This window comes from Mytilus californianus, unplaced genomic scaffold (assembly GCF_021869535.1).
Source record: "Mytilus californianus isolate M0D057914Y unplaced genomic scaffold, xbMytCali1.0.p SCAF_4, whole genome shotgun sequence".
In the NCBI taxonomy this organism is placed as follows: Eukaryota; Metazoa; Mollusca; class Bivalvia; order Mytilida; family Mytilidae; genus Mytilus; species Mytilus californianus.
In genome coordinates this window covers 4,053,994-4,080,571 of record NW_026262690.1, presented here as the reverse complement: position 1 = coordinate 4,080,571, position 26,578 = coordinate 4,053,994, and the positions used below count along the sequence as shown (strand labels likewise).

General features: G+C 32.4%; 1 protein-coding gene across 19 annotated transcripts in view; it reads left to right on the top strand.

Moving 5' to 3' along the window:
* The window catches only part of LOC127739400 (transmembrane protein 164-like), a 37,612-nt gene extending 17,598 nt beyond the window's left edge, over positions 1 to 20,014 (top strand). For 18 of the 19 annotated variants that reach the window (XM_052251155.1, XM_052251152.1, XM_052251154.1 and 15 more), the window contains exons 2-5: positions 9,189 to 9,305; positions 14,576 to 14,654; positions 15,825 to 15,925; positions 18,251 to 18,663. In XM_052251155.1, the coding sequence (XP_052107115.1) occupies positions 9,189 to 9,305; positions 14,576 to 14,654; positions 15,825 to 15,925; positions 18,251 to 18,640 (687 nt within the window). In that variant the 3' untranslated portion in view covers positions 18,641 to 18,663. Of the gene's footprint in view, positions 1 to 9,188; positions 9,306 to 14,575; positions 14,655 to 15,824; positions 15,926 to 18,250; positions 19,086 to 19,328 lie in introns of those variants that run through there. The other variant, XR_008000424.1, reaches the window with a different exon arrangement.
* The last annotated feature ends 6,564 nt before the right edge of the window (positions 20,015 to 26,578 follow it).

The following is a 26,578-nucleotide window of genomic DNA, read 5'->3' as shown; positions in this document are numbered from 1 at the left end:
CAATTTATGGCAAAGGATCCCTTACTGAGACATACATGTATATTTCTATTGTCTGTTTAAACATAGAAATCAAGATAAAATCCCTAGTACATTGTTGCCTGACAAAATCTAGCAATACTAGATTACCTATGTGAGAAAAAGGACAGAAATCTTCTTTTGTTAGGATTGAAGTAAAAATCAATGGAAAGATACCGTATTTAGCTGTGTATAATATGCAGTTGTGTATAATACGCACCTCCTTTTTATCCCTCCAAAATCATGAAAAAAAAAGTAAAAAGGTAAAAAAAAAAAAAGAAAATTTAAAGGTAAAAAAGAAAATTAAAGTAATGATTAGAATGTTATGGAACAAAAGAAATTAGACCTCTAACATTTTAAAAGTTGATAAGCAGTAATTAAAATTTGATGACTCTTTAATCCGATATTTCCTTTTCATTGATCATGTTGATTTAGAGCACTGCCTGAAGTTATTATATTGAACACCTGTCAACATTTGACATGATTATTCAATTGCTACACACCCACACTTAATCCTTAATTACATTTTAAGCACACTCATGCAGGATGTCACACCAGTACTTGTGTATTCAATAAAGAAGGAAAACAAACCTTTTTTAAAATTACAAATAAAGAAATAAATAAAAAACATCTTGAACATATACAATAATGAAGAAAAAAACGCTATAAATAAAAGAAGAAAAAAAAAGAAAAATAAAGAAAAAATCATCTATATTTGTGTATAATACACACCCCCTCTACCAACTTCTTTTTGGGGGTAAAAAAGTGTGTACTATACACACCTATAAAGACGGTAACTTAACATTAATATTACATTTGTAACAGGATTTTATTAAGAATTCCAAACTCTAGATTCAGGCACCGGAATTAAAATAATAAGAAACTATTTACAATCATCTCCTTTTAGCTCACCTGGCCCTTTAAGTTACATGTAACATTTACCATCACTTGGCATCAGTCATCCATCCTCTGTTGTTGTTAACTTTTTGTAAAATCTTCTCCTCTGAAAATACTAGGCCAAATTTAATCAAACTAGGCAACAATCATCATTGAGGTATGTAGTTTATAAAATGTGTTGGATGACCCTGCCAGCTAACCAACATGGCTGTCATGGCTAAGAATAGAACATAGGAGTAAAATGCAAGTTTGGTCTATTAGATTCAAAACCAAAATTTATTGATAGAGAATTATATGAGCAAAAATGTTCAGAATGATGAGATTTACCTATTGTCTATTTTCATCAAAACTGTCAGACAACTTCTTATAGGAGTTATTGCCCTTAAAAGAGGAATTTTACCATTTTTTTTTGTTTTTTGCAAAAATAAAAAGATGTGATATGAGACAACTATCCACCAAAGTTCAAATGAAGGGGATGTTAGCAATTATAGGCAACCGTAAGGCCTTCAACAATGACAAAAATCAATACCCTATATTCGGCTATAAAAGGCCCCGACATTAAAAATATGAAACAATTCAATTGAGAAAACTAATGACCTAATTCATAACAAAACAATTTACGAAAAACAAATATGACAGACATGAACCAACAACAACCACTGAACTACAGGCTCCTGATTTTGGTCAGGCACATAAAGAATGTGGCGGGGTTAAAAATGTTTGCTGGCACCAAACCCTCCCCCTAACCTAGGACAGTGTTGTAACAGTACAACATAAGAACAAACTATAAAAATAAGTTGAAAAAGGCTTAACTCATCAGATCCATACAAAGCAGAAAAACATCTTACAAAAATACAGACCTGACATGGCAGGGAATCATACATCCCTCACAACAAAAAAAGACACTAAGTACATGTACAGATCTGAGAGTACTCCCAGTTTTTGATAGCTAGTTTAAAGCCAATAACAACTATCTAATACAAATTCATGTATCTAAGACTAAAATACCAATCATATCCAACATCCAATAGATTTAATGTAAAGATGTCATTAATAGTCAGAGAAAAACATGACCTTGTGCATTGTCAAGATATAGGTATTGACAGATTGTAGAACTATGAATGTGCATATGTGTATAATAATAACATTTAGTATGGTTTTAATTTAAGATAACAAGGTCAATATCTATACAAAAAAAAAACAATATTCAAAGATCTAATTACAGTGTTGAATTGTTAACCTTTTAGAATAAATTTATTTAAAGGATTGATAAGTTTACCTGGATCATATCACTTTTGCTTATTATCTTTAAAACTGTAATAGGTAAATAAAAATTTTAATAAAATAATATAAGGTAAAATGATCATCATGGCAAGCTCTACTGCTATGTCATGGCCAGTGGCGGATCCAGAGGGGGGGTTCTGGGGGTTGGAACCCCCCTTTTTTTTGCCGATCAATGCATTTGAATGGGGACATATAGTTGGAACCCCCCCTTTATCCTGGGTTAAGATCCCCCTTTTATAAATGGCTGGATCCGCCCCTACATGGCAGAAATTGTCAGTGTACTCCTTATTGGAGTTATTGCTCTTTTATGAATATTATTACTAATTATTTGTGTTTTTGTCTTATATTTTAAAAACTGCAATAGATAGATAAAAACCCTAATCAGCCAAAATGATCAACACGACAAGATCTACAAATAAGTCAACATAGTTGAAATCGTCAGTCCACCACTCCTTTTTAGAGTTACTGTTGTTTACTAATGATTTTTACCAATTTTTAGTGTTTTGGAGTAGTATCTTGAAAACTTTAATCGATAGAGATAGACACTTTAAAGAGTAAAAATGATAAGCAAAACAAAATCTGCTTATCCGTTAACATGGAAGAAATCGTCTGACCACTCCTTAATGAAGTTATTGCCCTTTAATTACGATTTCTACCATTTTTTTTGCATATTTGCCCTATATCTTAAAAATCATAATAGATAGATAAAAACTTTGATAAATGAAAATGATGAGCAAGACAAGATCTACACAGAAGTCAATATGGCCCAAATAGTCAATCCACTCCTTATTGGAGTTCCTGCTCTGTAATGACAATTGTTACCAATTTGAGGGTTTTTGCCTATTAAAACTATTAAAGATATATAGACACTTTAAAAGGCAGAAAGGATCAACAGAGTGTCCATTGTTGAAGATGCACATAGACCTAGGTCAGCGACACAGGCTCTTTAGAACCTCTAGTTTTTTCATAATACATTGTACACCTTTTTCGCTATTTACTCTTTATTCCTGAACTTCTAGTAAAATTTTGACATCACAAGAGGAAATGTCTGATGCCACAAACCAACAGTTCAATTGTAGCAAAATCTCTTGTCGAGTGTAGCAGATTGCCAAAGAGTGTTATGGTCTATTCTAATGGGACTGGCTTAAAACATATCAATTTTTGTTTTTGTTACTTGTTCTGACAAGACATTTGTTTAAGAAAGTTGACTAGTGTCATCATTAAAAATATGAATTTGGTGATAAGTCATTTTGGTTATGACTAACAGAACATATCCATGGTATCTGTAACATAGAAATTCCCCAATGTCTACAAAAACAATGTTCTTTTTAATACAAGAAAGAAATCACTGGTTACTCATCATATAAATAAACAATGCACCATACTGTATATTATAATACAAATCTCTTATAAAATGTGTTTTGTTATTGGTTTCAGGAAAGCAAGACATAGCGATCCTAGATTCTGTCTTTGGCGGCATCAACATTTAGGTTCAGTCTGTGGATAAAGTTTTTTTGGATATCAATAACATTGTCCAACATACATGGAATTTTATGAAATTGGGACAGAAGCTTATTAAGACCAAAATACAGTATCCAGGGCAAAATTTTGAAAATATTTATTTTCATCTTTCCGTATTTTACTTATAAATGGACTTTGTTTTTTTTTACAGTTAACTTCAGATTTTGTCTGAGGTAGAAGTTTTTCAGTCATCAATAACTTTGTCAAACCCTCATGGAATTTTATAAAATTTGGACAGAAGCTTGTGTATGACCAAAAGACAGTATTCAGAGCAAAATTTTGCAAATGTTTATTTTCATTTTTCCGTATTTTACTGATAAATGGACTTAGTATTTTACAGTTAACACTAAGGCTCAGTCTGAAGTTAAAGTTTTTCAGTCATCGATTACTTTGTCAAACCCTCATGGAAATTTATGAAATTTGGACAGAAGCTTGTTTATGACCAAAATCTAGTATCCAGAGCAAAATTTTGGAAATTTTTATTTTCATTTTTCTGTATTTTACTGATAAACGGACTTAGTTTTGTTTACAGTTAACACGTAGATACAGTCTGGGCTTAAAGTTTGTTACACATCAATTACTTTGTCAAACCTCCATGAAATTTTGGCAGTAGCTTTTTAATGATTAAGAGATAATGTCTGAAGCAAACCTTTGAAAATATATTTTTTTCAATTTTAGTATTTTTCTGATAGATAGACTTCATTTTTACATCACAATGACCGTGAGGGCATTCCGATGTATTGTTACCGACGAGATTTCTACTTATGTAACTTTCGTGTTTGACTGGTAACCGATCTATAGATACACAGACATTATCGAGTGCAAAATAACATTCCTTATCGCTTGTTATAAATTCATTTCTTAAATGAATACTCATAAAATATTTTTGTTTAGAACATAAATTAATAATATGAAAATGTTTATTCGTTAGAAATAAATACATATAAGTAAAAAATCATTGATAATATCTATGCACATATACAGAAAAATTGTGTTAAAGCATGTGGAAGAATATCTCAAGAACGTTTTGCGGGAAAATATGAATGCCTGCTCAAATCCAATCTATTAGAAAAATCATATTATTACAGAAGAGTGTCCACCATGCACTTGCACTGCACTATTATTAGAATAGTAAAATAGAATGATATACTAATGGATGAAAATTATATTTTATACATGTAACTGTTATATACAAACATTAATATAATATATAACAACAAACCAGAGTATACTGATTTGTATCACTACAATATAATAGTTATTACGGTGACGTTGAATTCCCTGTCATTTATTCATTATCCACGCAAGAACTTGTCTCAGAAAAAAATATATCTCTGTACATTAACCTCACTTTCAGGTATACAGATGTGATTTTTTTTGGAGACAAGTGCTTGTGACCATCCACAAGAACTTGCGGTCATCTGATGTTGAGTACTTCAGTACTTTGATTTACAGACAGTCTGGGTTAAACAAATTTTTACATGATAAATTTTTAACCTTCATGGATTGTTATGAAAATTGTACCGAAGCTCATCATCAAGATAAAAAAAATAGCATCTAAAGAAAAAGTTTGAATTTTTTTTTTAAATTCTGTACTTTACTGATAAATGGACTCACTTTTTATACGACCGCAAAAAATTTTTTGGGATCATATAATGGTATGATGTCGTCGTCGTCCAAAGACACATTGGTTTATGGACAATAACTTTAGTTTAAGTAAATGGATCTCTATGAAATTTTTTAAGAAGGTTAAATACCACAAAAGGAAGGTTGGGATTGATTTTGGGGATGATGGTCCCAACCGTTTAGGAATTAGGGGCCCAAAAGGGGCCCAAAACAAGCATTTTTCTAGTTTCAGGATAATAACTTGTTTATAAGTATTTCGATTGCTCTGAAATTGTACCACACTGTTTATTACCACAAGTAAAAGGTTGGAATTCATCTTAGGGGTTATGGGGCCAACAGTTTAGGAATTAAGGGCCAAAAAGGGGCCAAAAACAAGCATTTTTATACGACCGCAAACAAATTTTGTGGTCGTATATTGGTTTGATGTTGGCGTCGTCGTCGTCGTCGTCCGTAGACACCATAAGGTTCAATACCACAAAAGGAAGGTTGGGATTGATTTTGGGGGATATGGTACCAACAGTTAAGGAATTAGGGGCCAAAAAGGGGCCAAAAATAAGCATTTTTGTAACTTCCAGACATAACTTGTGTGTTAGTGTATGGATCTCTCTGACATTGTACCACAAGGTTCCATATTACAAAGGGAATGCTTGGATTCATTTTAGGGGTAATTGCCTCAGGAATTAGGGGCCAAAAAAGGGGAAAAAAACAAGCATTTTTCTAGTTTCATGACAATAACTTGTGTTTAAGTGTATGGATCTTTCTGAAATTGTACTACAATGTTCCATATCACAAAGGAAAGCTGGAATTGAGTTTGGAGGTAATTGCCTAAAACGTTTAGGAATAAGGGGCCAAAAAGGGGCCAAAAATAAGCATTTTTCTAGTTTCCAGACAATAACTTGTGTTCAAGTGTATGGATGTCTCTGAAATTGTACTGCAAGGTACCATATATACCACAAAGGGAAGGCTTGGATTGATTTTGGGGGTAATTGCCTCAAAATTTTAGGAATTAGGGGCCAAAAAGGGGCAAAAAACAAGCATTTTTCTAGTTTTATGACAATAACTTGTGTGTAAGTGTATGGATCTTTCTGAAATTGTACTACAAGGTTCCATATTACAAAGGGAAAGCTGGAATTGAGTTTGGGGGTAATTGCCTAAAATGTTTAGGAATAAGGGGCCAAAAATAAGCATTTTTCTAAGTTTCCAGACAATAACTTGTGTTCAAGTGTATGGATGTCTCTGAAATTGTATTTCAAGGTACCATACCACAAAGGGAAGGCTGGGATTGATTTAGGGGGTAATTGCCTCAAAATTGTGAATTAGGGGCAAAAAACAAGCATTTTTCTAGTTTCAGGACAATAACCTGTGTGTAAGTGTATGGATCTTTATGAAATTGTACTACAAGGTTCCATATCACAAAGGGAAAGCTGGGTTTGAGTTTGGGGGTTATTGCCCTAAACATTTAGGAATAAGGGGCCAAAAAGGGGCATTAAAACAAGCATTTTTTCTAGTTTCCAGACAATAACTTGTGTTCAAGTGTATGGATCTCTCTGAAATTGTACTGCAAGGTACCATACCACAAAGGGAAGGCTGGGATTGAGTTTGGGGGTGATGAATCATAAGGGGGTTCAAAAAATTTTGGGGAGGGATTTTTTTTTCCTTTTTGACCTTTTTTTTTCTTTAAAATTTTCCATTTTAAATTGGTTATTTCTGATTTATATATAAAAGCAAATAATAATGATATGGTTTGAATAGGTAAATTAAAAATTTTAAAGTTCTTAGACCACATTTATTCTTTGTCAGAAACCTATGCTGTGTCAAATATTTAATCACAATCCAAATTCAGTGCTGTATCAAGCTTGAATGTTGTGTCCATACTTGCCCCAACTGTTCAGGGTTCGACCTCTGCGGTTGTATCAAGCTGCGCCCAGGAGCATTTTATTCTAGTTTCCAGACAATAACTCGTGTGTTAGTGTATGGATCTCTCTGACATTGTAACACAAGGTTCCATATCACAAAGGGAAGTCTGGGATTGAGTTTGGGGTTAATTGCCCAAAACATGTAGGAATTAGGGGCCAAAAAGGGCCAAAAACAAGCATTTTTCTAGTTTCCAGACAATAACTTGTGTTTAAGTGTATCATCTCTCTGAAATTGTACTACAAGGTTCCATACTACAAAGGAAAGGCTGGGATTGAATAATGGGGTTATTGCTCCAAGGAGGGTTTCAAAAAGTTGGGGGGGGGGGATTTTTTTTCCAATTTTTTTAGGTGATTCATATTTTTTTTTCAAAATTTTTCATATTTCGAATTTTTGAAAATTTTCGAGAAGAAATCTTCCATTGCACAGTATTGTGCAATATTATAGATTTGAAAGATCTTTGACCACATTTATTTTGTGTCAGAAACCTATATTATGTCAAAAATTTGATCACAATCCAAATTCAGACTGTATCAAGCTTGAATATTGTGTCCAAATTTGCCCCAACTGTTCAGGGTTCGACCTCTGCGGTCGTATCAGGCTGCGCTCAGCGAAGCATTTTATTAAGTCAACATTACACTTTTATACTGACAGCAGCAATCTCAGGTGAGACACAGGGTTCAGCAGAACCCCTTATGAATTTTATAATGTAACAAATGTCATTGTTATTTTTTTTTTTTTTTAAAAAGAATTTAGTTAGGATAAGGAAAAGACGATCTGAATTTAGATTTGAAATAACGTTATTTTTAAAAGAAGAACTTTTCATATCTTAGTTGACTATTTATATATACAGATATCAGAGGCTTAAAACATCCATATTTTTCTTCAAAACTTTCAAATCAGATCTTATTCAGTATACTGTGTATATATACATGTATAATGTTGATAACTGTTTTAATTGTGTGCATATATCAAGAATAATTAAACTTCAGCAAAATACATAACCAAAACCCCCCAAAAAACCTATAATTAGGAAATGATTACAGGGATAAAATGGAATGTAATTTATCACAGGCTATAATGTCTGGTGTGTTATAGAAATATGGTAAATTATAAACTTAAGTGTGAGTGTTTGATCAAGGACTTCCTCATATTTTGTCGGATTTCATACATAACTGAGGTTTTTAGTATATCTTTGTGCTGTACTTAAACAGTTAATTTGTCACAGACACTGACAAATAAAAATTAAATGTTGGTCATTGCTGTTCTAGTAGCATGTGACTTACTGTGGATTCTTTCTTTTCGTGGGTACTAATTGTCGTGGATTGAGGAAAAATGATATTTTTGTGGACATTTGATTTCATGATTTTGTCAAATTCTGTATGCAAGATGTATACTTACTTGAACATTTAAATTTGTGGTTCACTTTATGTGGAGCAGGATCTGCTTACCCTTCCAGAGCACCTGAGATCACCCCCAGTTTTTGGTGAGGTTCGTGTTGCTCAGTCTTTGGTTTTCTATGTTGTGTTTTGTGTACTGTTGTTTGTCTGTTTGTCTTTTTTCTTTTTTTAGCCATGCCTTTGTCAGTTTATTTTCGACTTATGAGTTTGAATGTCCCTTTGGTATCCTTCGCTTCTCTTTAACCATTAAATCCACGAAAAGTTAGTATCCCACAAATTGTAATGAATCCTCGGTATTATACAAGCATATTCAGTTCAAGACAAAGTTAATTTTGGTCAATGCTGGTCTAATGGCTGGTGACTTACTATTATTATACAAGCATATTCAGTTCAAGACAAAGTTAATGTTGGACAATGCTGGTCTAATGGCTGGTGAATTACTGTTATTATACAAGCATATTCAAAACAAGAACCAGTTACTTGTTAATGTCTACTGAAATTTTTTGTACTTACATTATTTTTTTTTTTCAGATATTTTGTCTAGCAGCACCTCCAAGTAAACTTGTGACAGCAGTATTCAGAATTCATCTGCACATGTTATCAGGGGCACCTATAGCTATATTATTTCCAGTTGTAAATACACGTTTGGTAGGTATATAGTGAAATCGGAGTCAGAAATCTGTTCTACTGAGAATATCTGAGTAGGGTCTTCCAGGGGACTCACTTATTTAGTTAATTTGGGAGCAAGCATAAAGGTCTTTCAGGGGACTGTTATTTTGGGGAAAAGCATAAAGGTCTTCTAGGGGACTGTTACTTTTGGAGCAAGCACAAGTGTCTTCCTGTGGACTTACAGTAGGAGCAATTGTAAAGGTCTTCCAAGGGAGTGTTTCTTTGGGAGCAAGCATAAGGGTCTTCCTGGGGACATATATTAGGAGCAACCATAAGGGTCTTCCAAGGGACTGTTTCTTTGGGGAAAAGCATAAAGGTCTTCCAGGGGACTGTTACTTTGGGAGCAAGCATAAGGGTCTTCCAGGGGACTGTTACTTTGGGAGCAAGCATAAGGGTCTTCCAGGGGACTGTTACTTTGGGAGCAAGCATAAGGGTCTTCCAGGGGACTGTTACTTTGGGAGCAAGCATAAGGGTCTTCCAGGGGACTGTTACTTTGGGAGCAAGCATAGGGTCTTTACAACCATTAGATAGATTTAGCTGCTGGTGGATGTTTTGTCCCTAAGTGTATCACCAGCCTAGTAGTTAAAACATCATGGTTCAGGAATAACCTTGACATGTTCATTTTCTGCAAATTTACTGTTTGTAAAATGTTGAAGTATTCCATCACTAAGGTGTCTCTACCCTCAGGTATAGATTGCCTTAGCTGTCTTGGCACTGTTTTGATTCAAGTGCCTCTGTTGAGTTTTATGTAGAAGAAATCTTGCGTACCAAATTATAGGCCTGGTATCTTTGTTGAGTTTTTACAACAACTGGGTAGATTTAACTGTTGGTGGATGTTTCATCCCCAAGGGTATCACCAGCATAGAAGTTAGCACTTTTGTGCTGATGAAATATCATTGATAAGTTCATAGTCTGTAAATTTACTTTTTATAAAATGTTAGAATATTTAAAGTACTAAGGGTTATCTATCCTGTGGTATAGATTGCCTGATTATGACTCTTCCACTTTGTATTTGATTTTGACTTTCCAACAGTTTTGATTTAAGTACCACTGATGAGTGTTATATAGACAAAACACATGTCTGGTGAAACAAATTAAAAGCCTGGTAACTCTGATGATATTTTTACAACCAATGGGTCAATGACACTGCTGGTTGATGTTTCATCCCCATGGGTATCACCAGCCAGTAGTTAGCACTTTTCAGCTGCTGACATAAAATATCATTGATATGTTCATTTTTCTGTAATTTTACTGTTTATATGATTAGAACATTCAAAACACTAAGACTTTTCTACCCCTAGGTATAGATTACCTTAGCCATAACTTTTCTAAATTTTAGGGGTATTAATGCTCTTCAACTTTGTATTTGATTTGGCTTTCCAAATGTTGTGCTTAGAGTGTCATTGATGAGTCTTATGAAGAGAAAAATTTTGTCTAGCATACCAAATTATAAGATTTGTATGTTTGATGAGTTTTATGCCCCTGCCACAGCGGAGGAGGGATTAAGCATTACCCTTGCCGGATTTAGTCCGTACATACGTACATCCCAACATTAGTTTCTTTTCTCTAACTTTAGTTTGCCTCAACCCAATGTTATGAAACTTATACAAACTGCTTATTAAAAAAAAACAAAGATCAAGTTCGAATTTGGGTATACAAAATGCTTATTACCATAAAACACAGATCAAGTTCGAATTTGGGTGTTGTTACTTTTACAGTTCTCTAGTTATGTCCCTTTATAACGTTATATGCAAGCGTGGAAATCATCTGTGTCCCATGGACATATTCTCCATTTATTTTTTCCTTAATCAGGTAAACTCAAGATCAAAATTTTGCAAAGTCCAACATATTAAACATTAAAGAGCATCATAACCAAAGGGATATGAATAGCTAAGAAGGAATTTAGTTGCCTTTGTTAAGCAGGGTATTTTCAGTGTAATTTTATCATCCAAAATATGTATGTGATATATGCCACTAGACATAAAGTCCCATTAATCAATACTTATTCTTGATCAGCTTTACAATGTAAAAGTAGAAAATGATCAATCTTATGTAGACAAATATTGTTTATGATTAGATGGAAGTTAATAGTACTCTCAGATGAATAGCATTAAGAATCATATATTGGGAGTCAAGCATTCCAACTCCGATGAATACCATGGTAACGTATTGGGAGTCAATCATTCTAACTCTCAGATGAATACCATGGTGTACTATTGGGAGTCAATCATTCTAACTCTCAGATGAATACCATGGTGTAGTATTGGGAGTCAATCATTCTAACTCTCAGATGAATACCATGGTGTACTATTGGGAGTCAATCATTCTAACTCTCAGATGAATACCATGGTGTAGTATTGGGAGTCAATCATTCTAACTCTCAGATGAATACCATGATGTAGTATTGGGAGTCATTCATTCTAACTCTCAGATGAATACCATGGTGTAGTATTGGGAGTCAATCATTCTAACTCTCAGATGAATACCATGGTGTAGTATTGGGAGTCAATCATTCTAACTCTCAGATGAATACCATGGTATAGTATTGGGAGTCTATCATTCTAACTCTCAGATGAATACCATGATGTAGTATTGGGAGTCATTCATTCTAACTCTCAGATGAATACCATGATGTAGTATTGGGAGTCATTCATTCTAACTCTCAGATGAATACCATGGTGTAGTATTGGGAGTCTCAGATGAATACCATGGTATAGTATTGGGAGTCTATCATTCTAACTCTCAGATGAATACCATGGTGTAGTATTGGGAGTCTATCATTCTAACTCTCAGATGAATACCATGTAGTAGTATTGGGAGTCCATCATTCTAACTCTCAGATGAATACCATGTAGTAGTATTGGGAGTCTATCATTCTAACTCTCAGATGAATACCATGTAGTAGTATTGGGAGTCATTCATTCTAACTCTCAGATGAATACCATGGTGTAGTATTAGGAGTCAATCATTCTAACTATCAGATGAATACCATGGTGTAGTATTGGGAGTCAATCGTTCTAACTCTCAGATGAATACCATGGTGTAGCATTGGGAGTCATTCATTCTAACTCTCAGATGAATACCATGGTGTAGTATTAGGAGTCAATCATTCTAACTCTCAGATGAATACCATGGTGTAGCATTGGGAGTCATTCATTCTAACTCTCAGATGAATACCATGGTGTAGCATTGGGAGTCATTCATTCTAACTCTCAGATGAATACCATGGTGTAGTATTAGGAGTCAATCATTCTAACTATCAGATGAATACCATGGTGTAGTATTGGGAGTCAATCATTCTAAGGATTAAGTTTCTCAGTAATCAATGACAGGGTTAATTCATTGTGGTTAAGACCTAATAGTTTGATTTTAGAGGTGATTTTTTATCAGAGGAATACCATCACCTAATATATCTGATAATTTTGGAATCAATTGTTTTCGTGAGATGACATCTTTGATATTCTCCCAGATAGTGTCAAGAAAGTAAAATGGATTTTAAATTGAAAAAGAATATAGATTTTTGTGATATATATATAAAGATAAGGAGATGTGGTATGATTACAATTGAGACATCTGTCAACCAGAGAACAAATGGTGTGGTAGTAAACAACTATAGGTCACCGTACGACCTTCAGCAATGACCAAACACCATACTCTATAGACAACATCCTACGACCTTCAGCAATGACCAAAAACCATACTCTATAGACAACATATAAGTTCGTGATGAAGCCTCTTTTCAGCTTGTAGTTTGAAAATAATAAAGAAACTAAACTTGTCACTTTGAAGTTGTACTTTTCCATGTCGTGATCATGACAATGCATTAATCTATTTCCATAAGTGCAGTTAATGGAATCATTTTAACAGATAGACAAATAAAAATGTAACGAACTTCTCCATCAATTATAACATCAAGTTATCCTGTAGCTTTATAAAGAAATTTGTAGTCATTAGTTTCTGTAGGAGAAATCAATGTTCCATGATGGATGAGCTTAAGTTGAGGAAGTCTATGTTATTTATATGTCATTGTAGTTTTAATAGAGCTATTGATTTATTATTGGTACTCTTGACAGGTGCTTGTTTCATACAAATTTAACAAACATATGAGAACTTGTTTGTCAAAAAATCTAATCCTACACTGTGACTGCTTTTATTGTGTACTAGTTTTCTCATTACCACTCTATTGTCTACACTGTGACTGCTTTTATTGTGTACTAGTTTTCTCATTACCACTCTATTGTCTACACTGTGACTGCTTTTATTGTGTACTAGTTTTCTCATTACCACTCTATTGTCTACACTGTGACTGCTTTTATTGTGTACTAGTTTTCTCATTACCACTCTATTGTCTATAATATGTTATTGTGTAATAGTTTTCTCATTACCACTCTATTGTCTATAATATGTTACTCTTTGTTAGCAATTAAAACATATTAAAAATATTGGACTAAACAACACTGACTAGACTACAAACCAAAGACAAAAAATCATGAACAACACATGGTCCAGATATTGTGAAACAGTTTTATATTGATTCAAGGGTCTATTGTCTGTTCTGTGGTTATGCAGTAGATGTCTCCCTGTGCTCATAGTTGAAAGTCATATGGTGACCTATAGTTGCTTACATCTATGTGTTTTGGTCTTTGTCTGATGTATAGTTGTCTGACTGGCAATCACAAAGGTTGAGAGTTTCCAACCCTTCATATGGCAGGTGTATCTGACTCCTATCTGAATTGACTAGGAATGCCAGTTTTCTTGACGAAAGTTGGTTGTTCTCTTTATGTACTCTGGCTTCCTCCACCAAAAAAAATTGGTGGCTGCGATATAGCTAAGCATTCTAAAAGTGGCGTTAAACACCAATAATCAATCAATCTATCATTTAATTCTTGACTAGCTGAAAAATAAATAAAAAGACTTAGCAGCCATATCACATGATATGACCACTAAAAGACAAATTACATTGCAATGGAACATTTGAGACAATGCCCTTATGTAACTAGAGGTACTGCAAGGAAATCTCACAAAATGTGAATATTTGAAACAAAACATTTTTACAACTTAGGTTATAGGTAATATATATTTCAATGGAACATTTTATTCAGAGACCTGTTGTAAGAAGCTTATTTGTCATATAACATTGGATTGTACTTGTATATTGATTTTCTGTAGTAGAGGTTGATATTCCTACATATTTAAAAATAAGAAGTATTCAGAGGTATGCATAATGTACTTTTGTTTTCTATTTTCAGCTACCATTTGAAATTGAAGTATATTACATACAACATATACTGATGCTCATTATACCGTTATATCTTATAATCAAAGGCGGTAAGTCATGAAATTATTACATGTCTTTATATACAATTATATCAGGTTAGTTCAGATATAAAAGTTTATAACATATCTCTATATCCTCATAGTGGGTTAAAAAAATGTAAGATAAAATTTCTGAACAACATAATGTGCAGAATATTTTTCTTAAAATTTCCTGAGAGAAAAGTTGAATGTAAATAAATACATGTAAACAGGTTTTTTTTTAAATAATGTTCACCATACTTATTTTCTTGAACATTGAGGTTGAAATGTAATTATTTGATATAGATAATATTTAGGAGCAATCATTCTTTGGGAAACAAGTAAAGCATTATAGATAGAAGTTTGGATATTTTCTTTATAGAGGAAATGATTAAAATCATTCACTCAGCAAATGAAAAGTCAAATAGGAAAACAATTTTTATTTATGAATTATTTTTAACAAAATAGTGTAAATTTGGTTGAGTTATGGAAATATCAGAGTTAGTTACCCCCTCCCCGCAGTTGTTGAACACATTTGAGCTAAAGTTTCTTCCTGTAAATTGACCCATGCCTTGACTGGGGCATAGAAATATGGTCACTTAGACGACTTCTCCTACAGTAATAAAACCTCTGGTGTCTGCATTGTGTAAATACGAGTAAACAAGTAAATTGTTTATTATTGTATTGTGACAAGTGTAAATCAACACATATATATGTGTACAAAATATGATCAAACATAAAAATACACCCAGCTCAATGGACCAATAAGTCACCTTTTGCTTTCAATTCAATATAAATGTTTTAATAGTACAATGTACATGTATTCAGACTGATGCAGTTCAGTTTTATATCAATACAAAAATAAGTTCAATTTGAATATTTAACAGTTTATCACACAATATTAAAGGCAGTAGATTTATTCTTGCCTAGTCAAGTCAGATTTGAGGCTTTTATTGCTCCTACTAATATTTTGAGCAATTAATTTCATTTAAGATAATTAGGTTTCAAGATCAGAGCAATTTGAGATAAATAAATTTCAAGATAAAAGCAATTTAAGGTAAATAAATTTCGATATGGTAGTGATATGGGATTAATAAATTTCAAGATAGACATGATTTTGAACAAATTGTTTTATTTAGAACAAAAGCAATTTGAGATACTTAACTTTGAGCTTTCTATTAAAAATGTATTTATATGTTTCAGGTGTTTATAACCCAGAGCCAATGTGGGACTTAAGTTGGGCAGCTGTGTCTGTGGGCGGTACCTACATATACCATTTTATAACTCTACAGTACATAGGATTTGTAAGTTTGAATTGGTGTTTGTCTTTTGTCTAATCTTAATGTTTTTAGCTCACCTGGCCCTATGGGCCAGGTGAGCTTTTCTCATCACTTGGCGTCCGGCGTAAACTTTTACAAAAATCTTCTCCTCTGAAACCACTGGGCCAAATTTAACCAAACTTGGCCACAATCATCATTAGTTTAAAAAATGTGTTCGATGACCCAGCCTGCCAACCAACATGGCAGACATGGCTAAAAATAGAACATAGGGGTAAAATGCAGTTTTTGACTGATATCTCTGAAACTAAAGCATTTAGACTAATCTGGCAATGGATAAAAATGTTCATCAGGTTAAGATCTATCTGCCCTGAAATTTTTAGACAAATCAGACAACCTGTTGTTGGGTTGCTGCCCCTGAATTGGTAATTTTGAGGAAATTTTGCAGTTTTTGGTTATTATCTTGAATATTATTATAGATAGAGATAAACTGTAAACAGCAATAATGTTCAGCAAAGTAAGATCTACAAATAAGTCAACATGACAAAAATTGTCAATTGACCCCTTAAGGAGTTATTGCCCTTTATCGTCAATTTTTAACAATTTTTCTTAAATTTTTGTAATCTTTTACAAAAATCTTCTCCACTTAATCTACTGGGCCAAAAAGAATTAAACTTAGCCACAATTTTCAATATGGTATCTTGATTGAAAAATGTTTCCAATGACCCTGCAATCCAACCAACATGGCTAAAAATAAAACATAGGGGTTTACTATAGAAGTCTTTGGGAAAATTGTAAAAAAACAATTTCAAATGGTCACAACTTGAAAATTAATTTAAATAATGATAAGGGGTCTTCAGTAACTATTGTAAGACTACAATGGGATGACCTGCTTTTAATTTAACTACTGGGCCAAATTAAACCAAAGTTGGTCGCAATCATTATTAGGGTATCTAATACTATTTATTATGATTTTAACCTTATTTTACATGATTTCCAAAACCACAGTAGATACAGGTGAGGGACACAGGCTCTTGAGAGCCTCTAGTTTATTCTACATAAAATTTGATATTTATGGCATATCTTTGATAATCTGTTCACTTTTTTACACATTTCTAGTCTCAGTGACATTTAGAGCTTTACATACTGCCTAGACTGTTGCCTATTGATGGTCTCGGTAATATTTAGAGCTTTAAATACTGTCTAGACTGTTGCCTATTGATGGTCTCAGTGACATTTAGAGCTTTACATACTGTCTTGACTGTTGCCTATTGATGGTCTTGGTGACATTTAGAGCTTTACATACTGTCTAGACTGTTGCCTATTGATGGTCTCGGTGAGATTTAGAGCTTTAAATACTGTCTAGACTGTTGCCTATTGATGGTCTCATTGACATTTAGAGCTTTACATACTGACTGTCTAGACTGTGCCTATTGATAGTCTCAGTGACATTTAAATCTTTACATACTGTCTAGACTGTTGCCTATTTGGTGGTATCGTTGACATTTAGAGCTTCACATACTGTCTAGACTGTTGCCTATTGGTGGTCTCGGTGACATTTAGAGCTTTACATACTGTCTAGACTGTTGCCTATTGATGGTCTCGGTGACATTTAGAGCTTTAAATACTGTCTAGACTGTTGCCTATTGGTGGTCTAAAAAAGGATGAATGCTGTCCACATGTTTGTTCTTTAAGTTGTCCAGACATCAACATTAAGGTTTCCTGACATTATCTTTTGAGCCATAGGAATACCTTTATCAAACTTTGCTTGATAATGGCCCATGGGAAGATGAAAACCCAGTATTGAATTTTAGGTCAATAGGTCAAAGGTCAATGTCACAGCAGCTAAAGATAGACTAACATTTGGGTGTTAAGTTTCTGGGTGCTATCTTTTGTCCAACTGTTACAAATATAAAGAAAATCACAGAATGCTATACTGAAATATATTCATCTAGCAATGAGGTAGTGATGGCTTATCATCAGACAGAAGAAGAGCTGGAAGAGAATTCCAGTTTAAATTGTTTTACACTGGTCATTTTGGGGCCCTTTATAGCTTGCTGTTCGATGTGAGCCAAGGCTCGGTGTTGAAGGCCGTACTTTGACCTATAATTGTTAACTTTTTATACATTGTGACTTGGATGGAGAGTTGTCTCATTGGCACTCATACCACATCTTCTTATTTATACTGGACAAGCAATAGTTATATAAAGGTGACTTATATTCGAAAGCTTTTGTCTAGGGGCAGTTTGACCCAATGTCATGGTAGATTCAAATATAGGTCATTTGTCAAGTTATGTTAATATATCCCATATTCATTTCAGTACAAGTAATATGATGAATTTTTTATTTCAGGTATTTAAGGTGAATTTAAACAACATGCTGTGTCCTGCTATATCGGACCCATTCTATGGACCTTATTATAGGCTGTGTGCGTTATTTCATCAAACCTTGGTCCTTCCTTTCCTAGCCAAATTTATGTACTGGATATGTAAAAAAGCTTCTCCGCTCACTGTGTGTGATTTAGAAGAAACGAAAGTTATTGACATCATGAAAGATTGTTTTTCAGGAAGTAAAAGCTCAAGACAGGAAGCTAACAATCAGGGTCAGGCAGGCGTTACATTAGAAGCTAAAAAGCACACAATTTTAAAACATCGAAATGGTTCAGGTGATCCTACAGAAAAAAATGGAGTACTTATAAATCACACAAGACAACCTAGCAATGGACATTTAAAAACTTCCTGATGCAAGTTCACAGTTTCATTTTTGAGATTATTTGTAACTCAATATTTATATGCACAGGAATAATGTAAATTTTTTTTAAATGATGTTTTATAGATAAATGTTACTTAGTTAATTCCTGTTGTATTAATTGATGTTTTTAAGTATGCATTTCTACTAAGAAAACTGTGGTTCTAACATAAAGCTAAACACCAATATGACTTCAAGTTTTTCCTATTGAATTAGTTAGGATTGATGATTGATATATATGTTTGAGTTTAGTTTTAAAAATAAAGTTCAAATAAAGAAAAATGTTCAGAAACAAAAATTATCACAGTCCTACTTTTAGTAAATTTTCATTTCTCATCAACGTTAACAACATATACCTGATTTTCACATCCTTATCAATATTAGAGCTAGAATCAAACTTTCTGTTATAACAAACTTTCATCCATTAAAAAATACTTTTGTTATCAGTATTTCATGACAACCTAAGATTAACAGTATGTCATGTCAAGCTTAGGATATCAGTATGTCATGACAAGCTTTGGTTATCAGTTTGTCATGAGAACCTAAGATTAATAGTATGTCATATCAAGCTTAGGATATCAGTATGCCATGACAACCTTAGGTTATCAGTATGTCATGACAACCTAAGGTTATCAGTATGTCATGACAACCTAAGGTTATCAGTATGTCATGACAACCTTAGGTTATCAGTATGTCATGACAACCTAAGATTAACAGTATGTCATGACAAGCTTTGGTTATCACTTTGTCATGTCAACCTAAGGTTATCAGTATGTCATGTCAAGCTGAGATTATCAGTATGCCATGACAAGCTTTGGTTATCAGTATGTCATGACAGCCTTATGTTATCAGTATGTCATGACAGCCTTATGTTATCAGTATGTCATAACAATCATAGGTTAACAATATGTCATGACAACCTTGAGTTAACAGTATGTCATGACACCCTAAGTTTATCAGTATATCATGACAGAGGGTGTGGATGGGGGGTTTACAGAATAGAGAATAATGGGCAAAAAATATAAAGAATAGAGAAAAATGGACCAAAAATATAAAGAATAGAGAATAATGAGGTGCTAAAATATGAAGAATAGAGAAAAATGGCCTAAAAATGGCCTAAAAATTAACGAATACAGAAATGAAGGACCCTTCATCCAAACCCTCATGACAAGCTTAGGTTAATAGAATGTCATGTGAAACTTAGGTTATCAGTATGTCATGACAAGCTTAGGTTATGAGTATGTCATGGCAGCTTTAGATTATCAGTATTTCATATCAATCTAAGGTTATTAGTATGTCATGACAAGCTTAGGTTATCAATATGTCATGACAAGCTTAGGTTATTAGTATGTCATTACAACCTTATGTCATGATAACCTTAGGGTATCAATATGTATGATAACCTTGAGTTATCAGTATGTCAAAAAAGATAAGATAATTTTTGATTTTTGAAAGTTTCTATTTTTTATGGTTTGGAATTTTTTTTAGGGATTCTTAATATCATGCTTTATTCATAAGAATTCCCTATTTGATGTTTTCAGTTTATACTTTTGTTTGTGGGTTCCCCAATTCATCAGATCCACCAATACAACAAAAGTAATAACTAATCCACATCACACTTCTCATTATTATTTTATTATAAATAGTGTTTGGAATTGCTACTTAATTTATTTCTAACATATTTTTTTTGTAAATTTTAATTTATTTTTAGTAAACATAGCCCATGGGGCATTATGAACTTTACTCATCATTTTGCATCTGTTGACTGACAGATTCTTTTTGTCGAGCCTGCAGCATTTTGTGGCGAAGCAAGACATAGGGATCCTACATTTCGACATCATTAACATTTAGGTTCAGTCTGTGGTTAAAGTTTTTTAGACATTAATTACTTTGTCAAACCTTTTTGGAATTTTATGAAAATTGAACAGAAGCTTTTTAATGATCAAAAGAAAATATCCAGAGTAAATTTTTGAAATATTTTTTATTTTTCATTTTTTCATATTTTAAGGATAAATGAACTTTACGTTTTTGGCAGTTAACATTAAGATGCAGTCTAAGGTTAAAGTTTTTCAGTGTGTTCATTCTTAAAGCCATTCCACATGCACTTTCTTGTGTATTACTTCAAGACCTTTCAGTTTTCAAAGCACCATTCCCTTAATGAAATCTGCAGGAATAAGATGTGCAATACAATCACCTTTGATGTTTAAAGGTTTTAATCCCAAAGTTTGTATTTGTCATGAAATAGAATAAAATACAGATACACATGTATCATCCTTTCAATATTGTGAGAAATTTGGATTCATTTTGAGACTTGCAACATGAAAAGAATGTTTTAATATAAGATGGACGCATATCAGATTCAATCATTAAAGAATTTGAAAACTGATAGTCTTGAATAATGTTATTTCAAGTCTTTAAGATTTTCAATGTTATCTTGATGCATATTGATTTTAAAACAAGTATTGCCTACACATGTTTGGATTATGTCTTTTATATATATATATCATATATTCAATGTATTTGTGTGATATACTCGGATAACTTTTTATAAATGGAATAACTTAGTAGTGGAATTTTCATTATATATGGTTTTGTGGTAATTTTTCATAATTTAATGCAACATATTCCTTTAATGATTATTTAATATACCAAAGTCTGCACTTTACACAGAAAAAACCCTATTCCACCTCATAATACAAATACGAGTTATTAAAAAAATTCTTTAAAGAATATTATTAATGACTTCAACATGTTCAATAACAAATGTTTTAATTGCTTTGACAAGTTTAGTTAGATGTCCTTTTTAAAAACATTGCTGTCATGCTGACTACTTTATGTTTACCATTTTTGACAGCCAGTAATGCTTGATATTTTTTATCAGTATAGTTGATTCCAATCAGGATATCTGTATACTGTAAAATTAGAAATTATTGTGTGCATTTATTATTGCGATTTTTGACGAAATGACTAAAATGCAAGATTAATTATTGCGATTTTATGAAAATACGCATACAGATTTATGTATCAGATATCAGAATGCAAGTTCTTATTATTGAGATACTCATCCATTCGCATTATTCCCAATTACAAACCTTGTAATAGTTTCTGAATTTACAGTATTTAAATGTGTATTGATGTCTTAATGTATTTTTATTTGCATTTGATAATTTACTAGTCAAATTAATTACAGAAATGCTACTGAAATTGTGCAATAAAATTTTACAAGTGCTACACATTTATGTACCTTATTTTGTTTAGTTTTAAGTAAGCAGAAATGAAAATGAATTATAGAAACAAAAACTAATTTTAGCAATATATTATGCATAACAGATTACAAACATGTGAGGGACCAAATGCACCCATTATATTTAATTCTTATAGAATATTGTACAATGTGATTTTCAAAGGTATAAGGTTTTGGCTTCAAGCTATCAATCCATTATTTGATTTCAATTATATACATCCTGTATTATTCAGTATTAGATGATTGTAAAATGTAGTTGAGATGAGTAGAGTTTTACTTCATTTAGGCAGATTTTTAGACTTTTAGAGATAGTTTAATGTTCTTAGTTCCTGCATCTCTGGTCCACATTTTATAAGGCCTTACAACTACAAATGGAGGCCATGTTTAAACATTTTCATTTGATCTCATATTTTACAAGATTTTAAAAGCAAAATTGATAGATAAGATTTCAATACAGATATAAGTATTCCCACAAGTGGAGCAGGATTTTAATCCTGATATAAGTATTCCAACAAGTGGAGCAGGATTTTAATCCTGATATAAGTATTCCAACAAGGGGAGCAGGATTTTAATCTGGATATAAGTGTCCCCACAAGTGGAGCAGGATTTCAATCCTGATATAAGTGTCCCCACAAGTGGAGCAGGATTTCAATCCTGATATAAGTGTCCCCACAAGTGGAGCAGGATTTCAATCCTGATATAAGTGTCCCCACAAGTGGAGCAGGATTTCAATCCTGATATAAGTGTCCCCACAAGTGGAGCAGGATTTTAATCTGGATATAAGTGTCCCCACAAGTGGAGCAGGATTTCAATCCTGATATAAGTGTCCCCACAAGTGGAGCAGGATTTCAATCCTGATATAAGTGTCCCCACAAGTGGAACAGAAGCGAACAATAAGTATGCACTGCATCTGTTAGTATGTCTGTCTGTCTGTCATACTTGTAGACCACATTTTGTCTAAGTGCTCTAATTAATTGATGATATATTTGAAATATAGTCCTATCATAAGAAGTTGAGGTTTAGTTTTGTTCGAGTTCAGTGATTTTTGCAGAAGTTTGTGCCCTTAGACATAGAAAATATCAGTTTTCCACACTTTTTACTGTAATTAATGAATCAGTTGATTAGAGATTTGGTATAGACTCATAAGAAGTTACTGTTCAAAATCACTTTTGGTTGAGTGATATTTGTGGAAGTTGTGGTTCAAGGATGTAGAAAATTTTCCTAGAAAATTCTTGATTCCTGAGGGAATTTCTTAAAGATAAGCCTAATTAAGGGAGATACAGCTGTGACACATGGAATTTTTACTGAGACATGTCAAGAAAGTGTTTACTAAGCTATCAACTAAACCAGAACTTTTCTTAGTGTCTTGATTTAAATGTTATTTTTTAGTTTATTGAAAAGGCACACATGCCTGTGATGCTTCTTTTAACATCTATGTTTTTCTCTTCAATTCTACAAATTGAAAAGCTTTAATATTATAACAGATATGCAGTTATGTACAGCTTTACAGATGTACATTTTGTTTACATATTTGGTAGTGTACAGTTTATATGCATCCTTAGAAATATACAGAGGATTGCTTGTACTAAAGTAGCTGTACACTAGTTTTTTGCCCACTTCCCATTAAAAGATCTACTTGGAGGCTTTTTTCTGACATGAGAATTTGAATCCCAGATGGGTATGCGGTTGACAATGGTGTAAGCCCAGATATTCCATGTAGCAGAAGTGTATATCAATATGAAATATTTTGATACTTCAGAAGGGTTTTGTGCAAATAAGATACCATAAACTTTGTGTTCAATAGGTAAAGAAAAGTTTACAAATTTCAACATTCAACTTGCAATTTATTTATTTTTTCGTGATGGAATAAAATGAAGATTTAGAAATTTGAGAGGATTTTTTAATTATGTTTTCTATGCCTGCTGCATTATACTTTGTAATCTTCTGTCTCATTTACTTTGAATGTTTGATGGTTGTCTTAATTTCTTCCTCTCAACTTGTTGGATATGAATGGTAACATTTAGTCTTCTATGTATTGTACAGTGATTGTAACTTATACCAAACAGAGCTTTTGATGTAATATTTGTGAGACTGATATATGTTTCAGTCACATGACATGCAGTGTTCAAAATATATTGTTAAGATTTGAAAAAAATATATATGATAGAAAAAATCTGTGAAGATGACTGTTTGAAAATCGTTCTCATAGAAACACATGTAAATCACAAAAGAAAATGGTTTTCAGTAACAGTAGCTGTAAACCACTTTATCTAACAATCAATTTCTTATTCAGATAGTATCTTGTAAATTGTTAAATTACTATTAGCTTTTAACATTTAAATTTCTACAAACAATGGAGCAGGATGATTTATTATTATATCTTTATAGCTGTTTTTGTGATAAATTTGTCTTCCTTGTAAGTTTAGATGTTAATATATTGTAGTCATCTGATAAGGATATATTTAAACAAGGAAGTAATTTATAGTTATATGATAATATATAGTCATATAATGGATATCAACAATCTATCTAGTTTAGTTGATACAATAAGATGGTTTTAAGAAAACATATTCGTTAGCAGTCCTTTTACCTGTATTTTTTATCAATAGGATTTAAATTGTTAGTTAAACAATATGTAATTGTCAATTTTTTTTCCCTTGTGAAAGAATGTTCAAATCTTTATTTGTAAACCTCAAGACTAAACACAAATACAGTAGTTGATGGTGTAGTTGGTTTTAAGTCATGAGTACATTGTTTTGTATGATTGGCTTGGAGAGTTTTTGTTGTTGTTGTTAAAACATTCCACCTTTACAAACTGACCTGTAGATAGTTTGTTGTTGTTTTATTTCCATAGCCAAGTTAAAAATAACCTTCATTATTCAAAAATATATAAAATATCTTTGCAGCTTTAAATTGTGATCTGGCAGTCTTTGAATATTAGCCATCTACTTTATAATTGATGCCCTTTGACGTATTTTCCTCTTTTTGACATGGTTTACTGATTTGGAAATTAAAAAAAATAAATATAATGACAACACCCTTATTTCATTGCTTGCCAGCTGTATGGATATCAATTACTGTTAATAACAGTTATCTCAGCTTCATATCTACAAATGTTGGAGGCAAAAACAGAAGACACTACATTTTCTGAATAACCTCGATACTATTCTGTGTAATAAAAGATTTTCCTGTCTTATATGAGAGAAAAGACTCAGTTTTCTTACTTATTCTTCACGTATAGTGCTTTTGTTATAGGACATAATTCTAATTGGGTTATCTCCCTTTTAGAGAGAATGAATATCAAATGGAAAATAAATCAATTGTAAAATATGTTTCATCACTAATTACAAATGCATTGCATGTGTGTCTAATTGGTCTGGTACTTAATTATTAAGATTAATCTTGTGTACAGCTTTTGTGTATATCTCTAATAGAGGTTTAAGACAACATACACAAATGATTTCTTTAACTCCTTTTCAAGATATTTGATTTAAATAACAAAACGGCAAAAAAAGCTGACTCGGACTTTTACCATATATATTTAGCATTGGCATTATTTGGGTCTTAAATCGTATTAAAAGAAATCTAGAATCTGCTTAAATTTTGGTAATGACCCTTTTATGAGCTATTGAAGTCTTCTATGAAAAGAAAAGTGGATGATATGGGGCAAAAGATTTTACCCTGTATCATAGGAAAGAACCAAAGGAGTACAAACATCTGACAAAAATTCCTAAACCTGACCCGACTACATCCTTAAAAACAAGATATGTTTTATTTTACTATGTACAGTAATCCAAAGAATTAATTTATATCATGCAGTTTTGTTCAATTAAATGTAAATTATTCATTTAAATTATTATTTATAATATTTATAACTTAATACAGACAAGTAATCTTGTATAAAAAAAACCCTCTTTAACCGATTTCTTAAATACTCATTGCTTTAACTAACATTTCTTCCATTAAAGGAAGGGAACATATAGATTTTAACAAATGTAATTTTTTGTGAGTTAAGTTTTCTGATTATTGATTGGATATGGTTAGAATAGAATCAAACTTCCTGATGGCAAGACGAGTTACTTCATTTACAAGCTCTCCTGGGACGTTTTACCTTTGCGTGTATGACATTTCTTTTTCACACCTGGTTTAACTTTCATGTATTTGAAGGGTTAAGTTTTTAACTTGGCTAGTATTTGTTATAGATGCCAACAGAATGACTTAATTAAATTGTTTTATCACATCTATATTTGTTGTTTTTAATACTCTATATATAAGGTTGGAATGAAACTGCCAAAATAACATTGATAAAAACTTAGACAGATGTGAACCTTATGCATTGCATTTGGTTGACTGCAGGCGACATAACAAACAAGAGATGCATTATGCAATTAGGTACTGATAATTGGAAAATTTGCTGGCTGAGTTTAGAAAATTGATACATTATGAGTAAAAACAGATGGTTGGACAAAGTGATCTAAACACATCATAGCTTCAGTAAGCAAAGGACAAAAATATGACATAAAGCTATGATTCTAGCCCTTCATCCTATGTGGAATTATTGAGATATGCTTTAGATATAAGTTTGTCTAATCTTAAAGTTACTGTAACTGATTAACTTTGCCAATAAAGTGAACTAAACATCAATCTATTTGTGTCAACAGTCCAGTGCATTATAGATAACACAAATT